The 18,729-nt window shown below is 36.1% G+C and overlaps 1 protein-coding gene across 1 annotated transcript; it reads left to right on the top strand.

The window, feature by feature from the left end:
• The first annotated feature begins 551 nt into the window (after positions 1-551).
• Positions 552-11,807, top strand: LOC142982886 (uncharacterized). Its single transcript, XM_076129607.1, has 9 exons — positions 552-648; positions 2,170-2,217; positions 2,668-2,881; positions 3,435-3,499; positions 3,934-4,005; positions 4,479-4,562; positions 4,825-5,574; positions 5,887-7,506; positions 7,839-11,807. The coding sequence occupies exons 1-9, from the start codon at positions 594-596 to the stop codon at positions 9,281-9,283; spliced, it is 4,353 nt and encodes a 1,450-aa protein (XP_075985722.1). The 5' UTR covers positions 552-593; the 3' UTR covers positions 9,284-11,807.
• The last annotated feature ends 6,922 nt before the right edge of the window (positions 11,808-18,729 follow it).

The raw sequence follows: 18,729 nt of genomic DNA, 5'->3' as shown, positions 1-18,729 counted from the left end.
TCTGTTTACTGAGTCTGACGGCTTTCAGGCACAGGGACGAATTTGGGGAGAGCAAGTTAGTGGGTAGTGTTGAGAAAAGTTTTGTAGGACAAGTCATATTTAATTGATATGAGAAATGGGGCTGGGGCTACATGTAGTAAGTGTATTTATTTTACTCTTTCACAGGCTCTCTTTAATGCTACATTGATTATTATAGTGGGGATGCGGCTATGACTTTTTCTATTTTTCTTCTACATTCTTTTTCTGATACGTAACCCAGCAAAGCTATTGCAGGTACTTGCTTAAAAAATATACTAATAGACAGTAGGTTTACAATTTACTACGGAATAAATAACCATTATATTATTTATGATTTCTATGATTCACAATCGCTTATCTGCACCAAACGTTACATAAGTACAATGAATTCCTTCTTACACTAACAAATATTTACACACATCTTTCGATTGTAAAGAACACTATATTGTACTAAAACTACAGCCTACAATCCGTGTCTGTACTCCCCTAGCTTCAGTTTTCTCATGTTTACAAACAGTTGCGGCGCGGTGGAGCGGCGCGCGCGACTCCGGCGCACACTCGCGCTGGCGGCGACCATGCTGCTGCATCTGCTGCTACACGTACTCATCTTCCATCTGCTCACTGCCAAAGGTAAACCTTCAAAACATTATCTATATATATAAAAATGAATTGATGTTTGTTAGTCTCACTTAAACTCGTGAATGGCTGGACCGGTTTGGCTAATTTTGGTCTTGAATTATTTGTGGAAGTCCAGAGAAGGTGTAAAAGGTCAATAAATTTGAAAATGCGCCGTATTAAATAAAAACAAGGAGGCGTGAGCGGAGTTGCGCGGGTCAGCTAGTCTAATATATAAAATTCTCGCGTCACAGTTTTCGTTGCCATACTCCTCCGAAACGGCTTGACCGATTCTCATGAAATTTTGTGAGCATATTGTCTAGGTCTGAGAATCGGCCTACATTTATTTTTCATACCCCTAGGTGACACTTTTTTTTATTTATATGGCAAAGCAACGATTGCCGGGTCAGCTAGTAACATTATAACTTCTAAATAAGTAGGTATCGATTAGCTAATAATTTGTTTTTTATATTTACTGTTACTAAATAAGTTATGATAAATTTACAAGTTATGGAACTGGTTGATATACTGGTTTTATTGAATTTGTGTAAAAGTTGAGTGAATATCAAAAGGTATTGTTTGAATAACGTAAAACTTGTTATCGTTGAATATTGTAATATGTACAAAGTACATTTAGTCGTAAAGGTTTGAAACTATGTTATATCAAGCTTTAGCCCGCGACTCCGTCCGCGAGAACTTAGTCATCTGGTTTTTAAGACGCAAAATTCCCGTTCTCGTGGGATTTCCGCGATAAAAATTATCCTTACTCGGGTTTCAAACTATCTTTGGAAAACATTTAATCTAATTCGTTTCAGTGTTTAAGGCATGAAGAAGTGACAGATCTAGTTACTTTCGCATTTATATATCGAGTGGTAAGGACAAATACATATAGATCAGACGCTAGTTTGTTGATGGCTTAGCGAAAATTGTCTTATAGTTTAACTAAACGTTTAATAAAACTATGAAAGCGTTTAGTCGTCGTTTATCGTTATAATAAAGTATTTGATTAATGTACAAAGTGGATTTGTCACAGTTTGTTGCCGTTTCTAATTAATATGAGGTTTTATTAAAAGATTGGATAATAGTTTCTTATTGTAGGCAACAAATATTTACATTTAGAGTTGCATAAATCTACGAAACTGCACTCTAACACACCCAACCATCCTTACCATGTCAACGGACAACTTTGTTTTGGAGATGGAGACGAAACGGTCATGGACAGGCCTTGGGGGCTATCACGTATGTCGCTTGACAACTATTTGAAAGCCACCATGCTGTACACTGTGTTCTCTCTTAGTCTATAGTGATTAGCGCGTTACATCAACGCAGTAATGTACGGAATGGTGACCATCAATTTGACGTACACTAGTTTTCAACTGAGATACGTGATATCCACTCAGGTCATACTGGAGCTGCAACGATGAACAGAAAGATCAAGAGATCTTTCTGTTATTGGTTCCCTCTCCAGATGATTGCAGTCCCATTAGCCAATGCTTCCAATTTTAAGGCTTAACATAAGTGTGTTTTTTTCTGCAGGAGGTCCGAGAGATGCAACCAAAGTTATTGAAAAGCAGAGTCATGTGCGTAAGTATGATTTTAACTATTACTGCCATTTGTTTTGTAAGTATTAACACTAAAATCTATTAGTAGTTAATGAGACATGACAAAAAGAATAACCCCAAACAAATTAGAAAACAAGTTTATTGAAACCATTTCAAAACGTAACTGTTTTCTGCCGGTAGACCGAGGATCTTTGCAGATCAGGTAGCAGCGTGTAGCCCACTGAGAGATATGCACAAGGTGCAAACTCCTTTTCTGTAGCAGTAAATCTTGATAGGCTAATAATAATATAACTTTGCATAAATAAAAGTTCTTTAACCCACTTCAAGTGGAAATGCAGAGTCCCCGACTCGCACTTGAGCAGCATGGTGGACTCAAGACCCAACCCCTCCCTCATTCGGAACGAGACCCTTGCCCAGCAGTGGAACAGACATGAGATAAAAAAAATAATAATGTTCCTTTCTTCCCCACTAGCGCTCAAAGTCCGAGACACGAACTACATAATGAAGACGATAGACAGTTGCCCAGACGTGGGCTACTACTTCCACCGGGAGCCGGCGCCGAACAGCGTGGAGCCCGGCGCGTGCTACCTGTGCTTCTGCCAGGGCCTGCACAGCGCCATCTGTTGGCGGCGGGACAACAGGCGGTGTAATGTCGAGAGCTTCCATTATAACGCCTATGGGAAAAAGTAAGAAGAATTAACGCAATTTATTTGTACCTATATACAATACAAAAATATACAATAAGTACACTTTAGTACAAACAGTTAGGGGTGTCTTTAACAAACATACAAATTGAGAGCGCAGAGTAAAATCCAACCCAAAATAATAATATGTGGTACGGATAAATATTTGTTGCATGTCGGAATCAACTTCGCAACAATTTCGCGCAGTGGCAGCGTGGTAACCACTTTAACTAGCACGCCGTTGATATCTTCTAAACATAATTATTATCTCGGGTCTGATTGTAAAATTGTTATTCATAAATAACAATTTTAATTGACTCAACACATATGTTGAGTCTGGAAGTCAACGGAAGGGACTTTTGCCTAGCAGCAGGACACGGGAAAACGCATAAAAAATGCCGCACTAATCTCTCACGATCTTTTCTCAATAGTATAGTTACCATGCTGAAGAACAGTGTTTATTTATAATTCACATTAACGTTAGAAACTATTGTAGTCTACTTAATATAGTTTACATAAGGCGTGGGAACAAATCATAATATTATGTATTTCACAGAAACTCGAGAGTACGCCGCAGTCCCGGCTTCACTGACATTTTCTTCCGAGACGCCTCTAGAGACAGTATGTATTCATTTATACCTAATTTAGCTGCTATTCGACTATATGTATATAATTTATATATGTAAAATATTGTTTGTCCGCTTTGATTTATGTATCGATCGACCAATAAATTATATTGATTTCACTCAGTTGTGATCGATTATTGGTTACAGCTATTCAGACCATCGGGCATATCATGTATCTCAGTTGACAACTATTGTACGTCAAATCGATACCCACTATGCAATACATTGCTTAATTGACGTAACGTGTAAATTACTATAATCTAAGAAAGAAAACAATGTATAGCATAGTGGCTTTCTAATAGTATAATTTGTCAACTGAGATACGTGATAGCCCCCCATGTAATATCCTTTTCTCAGTGAGACCGTTGGGCCTAAACAAAATGAATAAATTGTTTAATTTTTTAATTATATAATACTCTTCTATTTCAGTAATGAACCGCAACTTCCCGGACCAGCAGTGCAAGCCTTACGAGTCCAGCTTCAGCGACGATTGTCCACCGGGTATGGGTATATATGAGTTTTATATCTTTTCTTTTATTCACAGTCTCCCTACGAAAACTTTAAACCACACGCACTGAAACTTCGAACAGCCTTATTCTACAGTGACGAAAGCGCCGTAACAAAATTCGTCAAAACGCCAAAAAGAATGAAAAAAACGCGTTAGGCAGATAGAGTCCTTTGTATTTTGGCGTTAATTTGACAAACAATCAGTTTCGTTTGTACCATCTTCAAGAACTACAGTAGCTAGTAGTAGTAAGTTGCCTTTTCTTCAAAAAGAGACTATTCGATTAATAAATAGTGATCCATGCAGAAGGCATACGCAATTATGATGTTGAAGTTAATGGATAAGTACTACCCAAGTTAGTCCTGTTGCAGATTGAGGTACATATTGAAAGCCTCAAGAAACTATCACATAAAAATGTCGTCCATCAGTAATTTTGTAGTAGGTTTTTAACATGTATTTATTTGTTTAGCTGACTGGTGTATTGGCTGTACTGTGTGTGATTGTGACGCCAACGGTCGGTGGGACTGTCACATTCTGAGCTTCTGTCCCGAACGTAAGCTCTTCAAATATAAACGTGACATTGTCTGTATGAATATACTTCAAATGTCACTTAACACTGCACCTACGATATTATACCATCACAAAGAATTTAAATACAAAAGTTTGCTAGGCTATCTTTGTAAGTGCCAATGTAGAGGCTATATAGAATGATGTAATAGTCTCCATAGCAACTTTAACTATACCTCTATTAGCAATGTTGTAGATCTGCTCAATAATTTAACAGTGATCCTTATTCATTACCACTTCGTTTCCAGAAAAGCACACCAAAAACGGTTACACAGGACCTCCAAGAAAAACCGTTAGAAAGAAACCCACCAAGAGTCCACCTCCAAAAACGCAACCAACGAAAAAACCAGTTCCAGTGAAGAAACCAGCGCCACCGAAGGCACCAGAACGTCCAACGAAACGCTCAGCGAGCAACGAGAAGAAACCACAAAAACGAATGTTTAAAAAAGCAGTTGCTCCGAAACAGACCAAAACACCTCAGAAGAAAAAGCCACCGATAACATACAAGAGAATTTCTGCAAAACCTGACCCTAAGAAAGCTACAGTAATTAAAAAGAATGTAGCGACACACAAACCTATTGAATTGAAGAGTAGCAACAATGTACTGCCAAAAAGGAAGATAGTGAAACGACAAAACGACAATACGACCGTGATCTTGGCACAGCAGGTCGTGAAACGAGTAATGGCAGCTGTGAGACAGATGGTACAGAAAGAGATGAGGAATATGACCAGGATAGTTACCGGAGAACGGCTGACGGCTAACGAACCTCCGAAAAAGCCTCCCCTACGTCAGAAGCCAAAGCCGAAGCCAAAGCCTAAGCCGAAAGCGAAGCCTAAGCCAAAACCAAAGCCTAAACCCAAGCCGAAAATACCAGCGTTTATGAAACATAAGAGATTGGTCCCTGTAGCCTGGTCTGAGAGACGCAAGAGAGATCTCCAAGCAGTAGAGGGCTTATTACCGTCTGTTATAAACAATACTACAGAGGATCCACAAGCAGGTAATTAAATATTTATATTGTAACTATCAATAAAGCTTTTAAGGAACTTTTATTCTTTTTTTATTAGATTCTTCCCTTTCTACGTATAAGGTTGCATGTCTACTGTCATCTACTGACACATATGTATCTACGTTATCATTTCATTTCAACTCAGCACATACTTCACTACACACAACTTATCTTTCAGAATGAAATAAACCTTACACACACATTCTAAATTCTTCTCTTAAAATCTTCCATGTAAACTGTACCTAATAAAAAACAATATTCATATTATAAAGTATGACAATTATAAAGAAAAATATTTTCCAGAAAACCAAACTGAAGCTACGACAGATAAAAAAGCGATTGAGCTAACTACAACTGAAGGGAACTATTCGGTAATTGCTCTAGAAACTGTTAGTACTACACCCACACAGATCACCACACGTAGCGACAAGGAATACTACATGTACAATGTTGATAGCAATAAAATAAATAATCCAATAGTAAACTTAAACGTCACAGTTGATGACAATAACCTCAAAACAACAGAAGAGAATGCACAGAACGCAATCAACTACATCAATTATATACCAGGAAATAAAACATTTGAAATTATTAACAAAACACTCTCTGACGTAGAAGTCTATATACAAACAAAACCAGATACTGTACAAAGTGCAACATTTGAATTAAACACCGCTACTAAGAAAAATACGACTAAAAGCGTTCTCGATACTCTAGCGTATTTCACTGAACTGAATGCAAACGATCTAAAGTATAATAAGTGGTCTCAGTTAAAAATCATGAAAGAAAAACTTAAGCCGTCACTCGAAAAAACTAGAAAATTGGTTCTCTTAGCCAATGTTACTGATAATAAGAACAAACGTCGAGGAAAAGAAATAGGCAGAATTACTGTCTCAAAGAAATATAATCTAGTAAAGATTCTAAACCGACACAGATGTCCATTTTTAAACAAATATGTTATAGAAAACGAAACGACTAGCCAAACGATTGGTAAAAAATTAAGTAACCTACAAGGCTTACTTCGAAAATTATTAAAAAGCCATTACAATACTACCAAAGTGACAAGGAAACCTAAAAGTAATGCGATGAAATATCTCAAAAAAGTATTCAATAAGATTTTTAAACGCAAAAACAGTTTCGATCGTTTCAGCAAGCAACATATCATCGCCACTCTTTGTGAAAGTTTCGGTCCCTGTAAGGTGAACTTGAAAGATAAAGCTCTTTTAAGAACTAAGCTTTCAGATTTGGATCGCGAAACAATGAAAATAATGCGAACTGTGAAAATAATAAAAGGTTTGTTGAGATTACTAGACGGGCCTCGAAATGTAACCGCGTCTTCAAGCCAAAGAAATCATAATGACATACAATTACTTAATAGCATCTTGAAAGGTTCTTATGCAAATTATTCCAAAGAACCGTTAACGGCGACACAGTTGACGCAAATAGATTATTTGAAAAAGAACACTCAGGACTTCGTGGCATCAGTGGGTAGATTCGCTATGCTATTGAACCAAATTATTACTATACTGACCAAAGGAGAAGCTCCCACTAATACTATAGAACAAAAATTGTACAAAAGAACGAAGGAAGATCCATTTCAAAAGCTAAAAAATTTACTCATCAGTTACAATTTGATACAGAATAATTTTATGAAGAAAATGTACGAATTGTTGAACAACTTTGAGAATAAAAGTGACGTACAACCAAAGGTGAGTGCAGTTGCCGATGCCAATAATAATGTAGCGATAGAGAATTTTTCAAGGAATATCATTAAAAACCTCAGGAAACTGAAGCACTTGGCACAAACACTGAACTTTAGCGGCAGAGCTAAGAGGGAGACTAAAGAAGACGACGCGTTTGAATATCTTTTAATGTTAATGGAGTATATTTTAAAGCAAAACCACCCGTTGGATGATGCACCAGGTAACATATTTTATTATTTTTTTATATAGAAAGTAAATTATGTTTATAAGGCTTCAAGATCATTGCTATTTAGGTAAATAATTTAAGACATTTTTATTTTATTTTTCAAAATACATCTCCCGCACTATTTTGCTACATTTCTATTTTGCCGCGGAGACTTTGACAAACAAACAAGGGATACAAAGTACAACCAGACCCGAAACTATTTTTTTCCGTGTTGGAATCGATCCCATGACCTCCCAATCGATTGTAATGGCGCGGCGACTACCTTAACCACTACACCACAGAACCCGTCAAATAATAAGTATTTAAAATTATAATTTTCTTTCCAGTCAACGACGGCATAGATTTACTAATAGATGCTATAAAAAATGCACCAGACATAAAGACAGTACGCAAGAAGGTCCTGGAAAACACTCCCGGTCCTGAGTTCGAAGTAACTCCTCACAGCATCCTTGGTATCAGCTCAACTAGTGAGGGTTCCATAAGTGACAGTGAGGACAGTCCTGACAAATCCATTGATAAGTCATCCAGTGATAGTGACTCCTTGAAAATTAAAATTGAAGACAGTGAGAATGAAATCAAGAAGAAATTAGAAGCGAACAAAGATATAATTGATATTACTGATGATGACGATGGCTTTCAGTTTGATAGACGAGTAGAATCTATGCCTATATTTGCTATAGATACGACTACAGAACCTCCTACGCAAATCAAGGATGAAATTAAGGACGATATTAAGGAAGAAATCAAGGATGAAATCAAAGAGGAAGAGATCCCAATCCCTCTCCCCATTTTTAACAACACAGAGACGTTAGAACTAGAATCTGACAAACAAGTGTTCAAGGATGACAATATCGATGGCGTTAACATTGAAGGCGTCAATATTTTCAGAACAAATGACTTTACCGATGAAAAGAAAAAAGGTGAAGTAGCCGAAGTCAATAATTTCACAAACCACCCAGAAAATAATACTGTTGATAGTGTGAATGACTTTAACGACAAATATTATAGTACAGGAACCAGTAATGTTTTCAACGATAATATGGTTAACGCTAATGTTTATTACAATGAAAATCCGGGCCATATTAATAGTGATAATGAGAATACTGGTACTCCTATTACCTTTAATACTAATACGGATAATGTCAGCTCTGATAAGGCTCTCGCTGAAGAGTCTTCTACTGCAGTAGTTGAAGATAATGGCGCGAGGAAATTCGAAGCAGTATATACCGGTGTCATGGACGATGACGATATCGTGGGAGCAGTTGCTTTAACCGACAGTAAAGTATCTAGTACAGTAAGTGCACCAGTTTACATAGAAACCACTAAATTTAAACCAAACACGATGAAAACGTTAGACGCATATAACAACGATCATTTAGACAAAAAATCTAAAATGGAGTGGATTGAAGAAAATTTCGGTCGGAGTAAGAATATAGAGGAAGAGATAAAAGAACGAGAAGATAAGCGAGAGAATCTTGAAGCGACTACTACAAAGCCTCCTGTCGTAGCGGCTGTATCTGAAGCGGTTCCTGTAAAGCCTAAACATTTTGTAAAAGGTGATGTTAGTACTCTGAGTAATGAGGTTAATGAAGATACTGGAAAGAAGAAGAAACCTAAAGTAAATGTCGAAGAAGTAATGCTAAAGAAACAAATGGATTTGTTGAATTCTTTGGACTATGGCACTGAGAAGTCAGACCTTGAGGAATCGGATTCGAAGGACGGTAACGCTGATGAAAGATATTCAGAGCCTTACCATACAGACTTCGCTTAGTATAATAGCAATATTGTAGTGGTTTTCTTACGATTCAGAGCACGTTGTTTCAAATAAGCAACATTAGCAGGTCATTTCTCGTGATTTTATAGAAATACTCAAAAAATTACAATAGTTTTGATCTTAGTTTCAAAGCAATATTGTGACATTTACGAGAACTGACTCAGATTAGTCAATGCAAAACAAAAAACAAAAAAGGTTGCTTTCTTAAAATATCTAGTTATGCAATAATTCGGTCAATTATTGTCGATTTGTGAAACGCATTAATTATTGATAGAAAGAGATACACCCGGTTATCTTATTCTTTACATTATTCTAAAATGATATTAACTTACTATAACCATCATTAGCCTAGCTTTTCTTCCAACTATATTGTAGTCGGCTTCCAGTCTCAGCGGATGTAGCTGAACACCAGTATTCTACATGGTGCAACTGCCTATTGGATTTCTACAACTCAGTTACCTTGTGTTAAACTGGTTGCCAGACTTTCAAGCTTCTGTTTATTGTTAACGATTGTCAAAGATCTTTGAAAATAACAGCCGGGAAACACAATTTATTTCAAAATAACATTAAATTCATATTCTTTATTAACAACTTGCTGATTCCGATAACAGATTCACTTGGCGGAATGTGTTTATACGGTAAATAATAACAACTTTAGCTGCCCGTCTCATCACTTAGGTACGGATATGCTGTCTAATGGATAAAAAAACAATTTAAAAAAATAAAGTTGCTACTATAGCTTGATATCCAGAAGTGGTGAAATGGGCAATGAATCTTCATAGTATTGTATACCAAAATTTATATATTTATTTACTAACACACTAATCATTTTGAATATTGGACTATATTTTGAAATACAAAAAAAATCTCGATAGTGACTTACGTACACAAACGATAAGTAAATACGCAATCACGTAAAAACATCCAATGAGGTTGAGCTTAGACCTAAATCAAATCTAACTTAAGACAATCTCTGCGATGTATTTATATGAAGGCGCTTACAAATCCAGTTAGATGTTTTAAAGAAAAAAATGTTTAATATAAAAAGCAATATTTGATTATGTTAGTCGTAAGACTGTTTAGCTTAGATAGCGCGAGTCTCTACCACTATCGACTATCGAAAACCGTCTAGCTACCGAGATTATTTTATAAAAATCGATCAGCGCCTCTAGCGGGCGCTGTACGAACTGTTTTTTCAATACATTTGAAATGTCAAACTCTTGGTACGCGAAAGTATCGATTGTAGAGAATCGTGCTGCTGTGCTCGGCCTATTGGAAAAGAGTTCATGTATTGTTGTATTTTCAATACAAATCTAGACAGAAGTATGTTTTGTATAAATGAAAAACTGTTATAAAAAGACTATGAAGTACCAAACGGTTATTTTATAACGAAACGCAACAGTAACTGTAAAAAATGTAATTCGATCTAGTTTATTTATTACAAAAACTGTTTAATTTTATTTATTTGAGTAGCTGAAAACGTCTGGTTTTTATTTTAGTTACACAATCGTATAATTGAAACGAAAGTATGCAATATTATGCAAGCTCTGAGTTCTAGTTACAAAATAATTGAATGATTCATCTTCAATAAGCATTAAGTTATTCTTTGTTGTAATATTGAAAATGTCATCATCACACAAAAAAAGGAATTTTAAGGAAAATGTAGCAGAGAAATCGATTTTGACACCATAATTCTTATTTCTTGCAACATTTTATCGTTTTTTTTTATTTTATAAGATGTTCCGAATTTGAATGTTCATTTTCTTTTAATTTTAATTTCTAATGGCAGTTCCTTCTATATTATCTGTATTAAAGAAAGTAACCTATCTTTATCCAAAATTTTACCACGATTTGATCCAAATAAGTTCAGCTGTTTTGGTGTACACATACATTTTCACATTTATAGTATTAAGATTTAGGGTAAGCAGTGCTCCAGCCAAGTTAGGCACTAGTTGAGACATTTATACACATTTTTAGTTGTTAACTAACATTATTCGCGTATTATTAATTCGACAGCAGTTATTTTTACTACGCTAACTTAAATTTTGGTTAAATCGTATATTGCGTCAAGTTATTCAAAATGTGTTGTTTTATATGCCATAAATAACGACTACAAATCTTAAACAACGCTAACTATAGCTCAATTCTCTACCACTATCGACTATCGACAGCCTAGGCTAGCTATCGAGAAATGTATAAAAATGTGATCAGCACCTCTAACGGGCGTCGCAGGAAATACTTTTTCGGTACATTTCAGATGTCAAACTTTCGATACTCGACAGTACCGACTGTAGAGAATCGTGCTACTGGACGTACTTTTCATAAAAACAGTTATTAATTTTTTCAATTCAACACTTTTTTTGTAAAGTTTTACAAATCAGTGTAGTTAGTGTAGTATAAATAGTTGCTGTTCAGATATAAAATAGTTGTATATGCCGTTTAAATCGCAATTCGTTTTAATATTTGTACATACATACGATTATTCGTTGTGTTTAGTTAATAAATTATTAACATGTTTAAATGTGTACCAATTTGTTTATTTTAATCTTCTTCTTCCTCACCAGGGTCCCCTTAGGCTTGCTATAACGCTATAACAAAAAACCCGACTCGACTCACTTGGTCGGCTTGTACCGATCGGGTTCATCTACACATATTGGGTTTTGTCACCCAGCTAGGGCGATTAATGTCGTACCGAATATATCTGTAGCAAGCCTTAGAAAAGCAAATTAGTTATCGGTAGACAAAGACATATAAAATACTCTCGCATTACCTACGCCATTAACAATGTTAGTCCTATGTAATAAGAGGCAAACATAATGTCCAATACCACGCTTCGGGCTACTATTGAGAACATTCCTACAGAAATAAGAAAACTCAATAGCAATTTATCCGAACTGGGAATCAAACCCAAGATGGTGAACCGCATATCTTAGACAGAAGCAGTTAGTTACATCATCAGTCAGTGTAGAACAAAGTAACAGAACGGTGAAGCGTGCGCAGACGCATGTCGCAAGCGGTTCCGGCCGGGTGCCGGCGAGGGGCGACCTTATAGCAACCACGACTAATTGTTCCTCGGCCGGCACATCCGCTCGTGTACTGCTATATTAATTGTGGCTGTAATCACGACTGGAAAGGGGTAGGCAGAGGTATTAGAGAAATACCGGTAGCCTAAAATGATCTGAGGCCAAACTAAAATCAACAAACACTAATATTCGTTAGTTCCTTATCACATTCTTCCGTTATAAAATGTTGATTGAATTATGGCACAAGTATATAAGGCTGTAAGGCATGCTTATCCGATACTGCCTACTCTGTGTCAAAATTGAATAGGGAGAAGTCATAAACGACATCTTCATTGAAATGAAACGAAATTGGTATTTTCTAATTTATTTTATTTTATAGTTTAAGAAAACTTAAAGTTAACAATTTAAATACAGTAGATAAAATATGGTATAAAGTCTTTTCTCAACCGTAGCCAACAATGGTAATTTGGTTGGTTTATGGCAATAGGTCGGCCGCTACTAGATACATAGGACTAATTGTTATTTAAACCTACGTCTTAACCTTCAGGTATAACAGGCGTGATATTATGTATATAAAGATACTCCACAATATTTTACAGTTGACCTTAAATCGGTGAATTATCCCACGATTATAAACCACAAGTTATAAAGACGTGTCAGGTGAACAGGTCAGTTGCGGAATTGTCTCAGAACTGCGGCCGACACCAGATCTTTGTGGTGGAGGGTCTGCTTACCACTAAATATGACACAAGGTTTGTATTTTGTAAGGTTGATAATTAGGGCATTATTAGGGCTGTGATATTTTGGTACACTCTAAAAAAAAAAACTTGCTAAGCACAAATCTCGGGAACAGCTGAACAGATTTTGCAACTGACAACTGATTTGCAAAACAAAAAAAAGTAAAATTAATGAATCGACTTTTAGGCGATACGAAGTTCGAAGGTACAGCTACCCTAGCTGGGTATGATTTTTTTGGATAAGAAACGGGTAAAGCCTTAAGTCCGCTATTCTCGCCAAGGGTTAGTTATGTCCTTAGACATTGTAATTTGTATTGGTCCATGAACTATTTCAAGAACTCTCGGGTATACAAGCATGCGACAATGCTTGCAATGCTATGTAGATGAGAATTCTAAATCTAGAACTACAATAACTATCTATTCGAAGTGACATATACTTTTGTATAGATTTTCAACTTTTCTTATTAGAAGTTCTTAAAAGTTTACCGAAAATGCACCTGGCTACGTTAAATTGGTTCACAGGAACTGCAATGAATGTTATAACGCTATCAAACCGTGTTAAGTAACGTAGGAAGTGCATTCGTTGTTATAAATATTCTGCAAGGTTGATGCACATTCGGTAACTGGGAGGGAGAGGGAGAGGAAGCCTGTGTGTCGACACTCGTGCCTCGCTGCTGACCGCCAAACGGTTGAAGCGTTATAGCACTTGTTACAAGACTCTGATGATATCAATGTAACGTAAATTAGCTAGTGTTAGGTTTAGGTCATACTGTTGTTTAACTGGCTGTAAGTTACCGAGGAGATTTTTCTATTGCCGGGTAGTTAATTAAAAGAATGATTGTCACGGTTTGACATCAACTTCCATCGATTTCGGGCATCGAAGTTGAATACAAAATCTAATAGTCCCACTGCAGAATCTCCTTTCGGAGTGTGGATTGATTTTTTGTCGTCAAAGTGTATCCATAAATAAAGTTTTGTCATGATTAGATAGCTGAAACTTTGGTGACTTTGCTTATACGGTAAAGAAAACAGTAATAAAGCAGAAATCTTGAATTCAACCCAAATAAAAACGTGTTATTTTTGGCTATTCACAGGCCCTATGTAGTTACTTTTTTTAGGTTTTGTTTTTAGCCTCTGAAAGGCTTCTAAATGGTTGTAAATTAACGGCTTGTGCCTACGTCTTTACGCGGAGTTGCTTCAGTTTCCTCCTCACTTGATAATATGTATAATGGTCGGCTTCCCGCCTGTGTAACACACAGCACAGCGGCGAGGAAGACGCCACGCTGTTCCTCACAACTTAATATAACTCTGTACACTAAGTAATTAGTGCTCCGTATAATGTAGGTTATTGCTAAATTAATTAGCGGGTATTATTTTTATGACCGGTGTCCGGAAAATTAAATATTGGCAACATAACGGAAAATTGTATTTTTTTTTGTCATTAATCGTTAGTTACGTAGTCTGTAGGGATTAATTAGTAAGTCGTGGTTTTGTTTAGAACTAAGGTTTACACTAGGGCAGATTTTTTTCTAGGAACATAGTTTTTAGATATTTTTTGGAGGATCTGAAAAAACGATCTGAACGGTTCTTTGAGTAAAGTAAATAAATAAAAATAAATATCATTGGACAACTCACACTGTCACACACGGTCATTTGATTCCAAACTAAGCAGAGCTTGTACTATGGCAACCAAATAACTGATAAACATACTTATATACTTCTAAATACATACTTATACTAGCTGACCCGACAGACTTCGTCCTGTCAAAAAGATTTGTAAATGTTTTTTTGCCTACGTATTTAAAAAAAATCTCCTGAACAGAACCTTCACCCTGGTGATAGGACGTTGTGAATAGAAAATAATTAAATACAACATATATAAGGATTTAAAAGTAAGTAATCGCTTTATTGTTAATCATGTGAATCATAATTATTATTATTATCATTGTAGTGCTTTGTGGTATACGATGTTTTTTGTTTGATTACCTGGCGCATAGATAAACAAATCTGATGGTTTTCCAACACGGGAACAGGCAACATACAATTGACCATGTGAGAAACATGGGTTTTCTAGATTAATACCACAAACACTTAATGATTGCCCCTGGGGCTTGTTTATAGTCATAGCAAAAGCAAGCCGCACTGGAAACTGTAGTCGTTTAAACTCAAATGGCACATCAGTCGGAATCATTGGGATGCGCGGTATGAGAACATCTTCTCCTCCATACTTTCCTTTGAGTATAGTTGCTTCTATCACATTGTTTAGTAATTTTTTTATCGCTAACCGTGTACCGTTGCAAAGACGCGGTTGGTTGATATTTCACAACATTATAACCACCGATCCAACCTTTAATTGAAGATTGTGAGGTGGCAATCCTGGCAAATCCAGCGAGTTTAAAAATTCCGGTGGATAGTTGACTACATCATCTTGATTAGTAGCCGAATCAACTGATTTATATATCCTCAATTCGCCTGTAATTTGTTCTTGAATTTTGAAATTTAATTCATTTACATCTATGTTTTTTGCAGCCAGTATAGCTCGTTCGCTCAACCAATCATAGTTTCTGTAATTTTGAGAAACATCTGGAAACACCTTTTGAATAAGTTCATCTTTTGATTGAGTTAACTGACAAAAACTTTGAGGAAAGTTAATGCAGCCAGTCAACATGTCTATAGGAAATTTGCCATTACCAATGTCAATGAGTTGTTTAGAGAATATGTTTCCAGATCGGTCATTTTGCAACTCGACGCGCATATTCTTGCTTAAATGTAGTACTTTAACATGTTTCCACAAATTGGAGGACTTTAGACATGCATTGAGTTCATCAGCTGGCGTTGATCGTGGAATCACTGGCAATGTTTGACGAAAATCTCCTGCTAATAAAATCATTGCACCACCAAATCGGTTATTATTGCTCCGTAGATCTTTTAAGGTTCTGTCTAAAGCCTCCAAAGATTTTTTATGTGCCATCGTGCATTCATCCCAAACAATCAATTTACATTGCTGCAAAACCTTTGCCATTGCAGAGTTCTTCGAATCGTTGCAGGTTGGAGTTTCATTGCTTTGCATATTTAATGGCAATTTCAGTGCTGAATGTGCTGTTCGACCACCTTCAAGCAAAGTTGCTGCGATTCCCGACGAAGCGAGTGCAAGTGCAATTTTATTTTGTGAGCGAATTGTTGCTAATATTAATGAAATCAAAAAAGTTTTTCCTGTACCACCAGGTGCATCTAAGAAGTAAATCCCTCCAGTTTCATTATTTGTTACTTTCATAAGAGTTTCAAATACATACTTCTGTTGTTCATTTAACAGTGGAAGATTTGTTTGAATTAATTCTTTCAAAGCGTTGAGATCATACAGTTTTTCTCGATGCAACTCTTGGTTAAAAGCATCATGCATTGGACGATTGGGCGCGGTCAGGCCTAATTGAATTAATAGTTTGTTTGACATTATCAAGCACATGTCCTCAATTGAAATCAATGCTTCATTGTAAATTTCTTCACTGATTTGTATATTTGGATTTCCCATTCTATTCCGTATTTGATACAAAATATCATCACACATATAATCTTTGTACTTGATCCACAAATCAATTGGGTTTGATGGGAAGCATGTAGATATGATTATAGAAAACAATGTTCGTATTTGATGAGCGTGTGATGATATTACAGCATCATTGAGAGTTTGATCCCAATGAGCGTCATTTTCAAGCAATTGCAAACATTGACAGGCTTCTCTGTAGGATCCGCACAATTCACCATCAACAGTTCGTAACTGTTGGAATGATATTGGGCCACGTACATTGACTAATAGCAGTCGTAAATAAAAACATTCATCATTGCTTGGATGTACTGAATAAATCCGGCCAATCGCATCGGTGGAATATACATCTGTATATCCTGGAACTGGTTTTCCTTGTTTCCGTCGTATAAATCTCCTTGAGGATTGATTCCAGGTATAATATTTTGGCATTTCAGAATATAGCAATGTTTGTGCGAAATCATCGTTTTGGCATGTCTCAAAAAAACGGGGTAATGTAGTAGATGGTGGCTTAGCAGCTCTTTGTACTGCGTTCTGTGCTGTAAAATACACTCTTTGTCCATTTTCTCTTTTTCATTTTCATGTGCTGTAATATTGCTTTGAATGTCACCACGATATACGAATTTGTTTCGTGTATTAGTTGACAAAAGCAAACTCAATAGGTTAGGTCACAGACAATTTTTTTTTTTTTAATTTGATATGACTTGAAGTCAAATCCTTTTAAGCCGTACGAATTATTTTGTTTACGTAAAATTTTTTTTTTTTTTTTTTTTTTTCTCTTTATTAAGGGCTTTGTCGCTTTGCGATAATGTCGCCCTATCGAAACAAAACAATCAATTACAAAATATCATTCACCTTATGCTACTATTTCTTTAAGCCTAGTTGAGCTAATTTGTAAAGTGCCCTGGCTTTATCCGAAAGTGGATAAGCCAAGACACTATTACACAAGCCAATATCATGAAGTCTTGATGCACCAAACATAGACCTTCTCATATCTTCGTTCCGCACGCATTCCATCAAAACATGTTGTATATCTTCTACAATCCCACATTCTATACAATTAGGTGACACAGTTTTCTTCATGAGATATCCAAATTTATTCGATGGAATGTGTCCGGAACGGAGTCTTAACGCAGTTACTAAATCAACTCTATTTAATACATTTTGATCTATCCATATATATTTCGATAGCTGTGGCTGAATAGTTTTATACCATATTCCCTTATCTATAGATTTCCTGTCAAAATACTCGGCCCAATTTTCAAGACATTGTGATTTGATGAGTTTCAAGTGATCTGTGTGCAGGGGTGTTACTGCGAATGGGATACCGTCGATCACGGCCTGCTTTGCCAAAATGTCTACCCTTTCATTACCTGGTATTTGAATATGAGAGGGAATCCATTGTATAATCACATTTTTGGAGTTTATGGCAAGTTCACGAATTGAATCTATTATTTTGTAGGCTATCGGTGTACCTCGCACAGGCGAGGTGCAGCGAGCCAAATGTTGCAGCGAACTTTTGGAATCCGTTAAAATGACGAATTTATCAAAATTTATAGAATCAATATAGGAGATGGCTTCTGCTATTGCTAATAATTCTATGTGCATAATTGAAATATCTGACTCAATCTTGAACTTGACAGATGTTTCGGATTGCGAATCAAAAAAAGCCGCACCGCTCTGATTGCCGTTCTTAGATCCATCTGTATAAATTTTATAATATTCCGAATAGTGATCGTTTAAATATTTTGTACATAATTGTTGGATATGATCAATGTTATAATTACGTTTTGATTTATCTAGCTCATTGACAGTGTGTTTAATAGAAGAGTGCAAATTATATCTACTCATCCAAGTACTTAAGGAATACATGTCAAGTATATTGACTGCATGTATAGGAAGCATTTTAAGAGATTCATATACTATAATTAATAACGGTTTTTTCTTAACTCTCCAGTATCGAGTGTAACAAGACATACTATTTAGTACACGAATTGTTTCATTCTCCTTAAAAGATAGACATTTTAGACAAAACTTACCAGCAAGAAATGATCGACGTATATGCAAAGGAGGTACACCTAACTCACTCTCCATCACGTGAATAGGAGTGCTTCTGATGAACCCACCAATTATTCTTAAAGC

The sequence above is a fragment of the Anticarsia gemmatalis genome, chromosome 22, assembly GCF_050436995.1.
Source record: "Anticarsia gemmatalis isolate Benzon Research Colony breed Stoneville strain chromosome 22, ilAntGemm2 primary, whole genome shotgun sequence".
Lineage (NCBI taxonomy): Eukaryota > Metazoa > Arthropoda > Insecta > Lepidoptera > Erebidae > Anticarsia > Anticarsia gemmatalis.
This window is presented reverse-complemented; position numbering and strand designations above follow the sequence as displayed.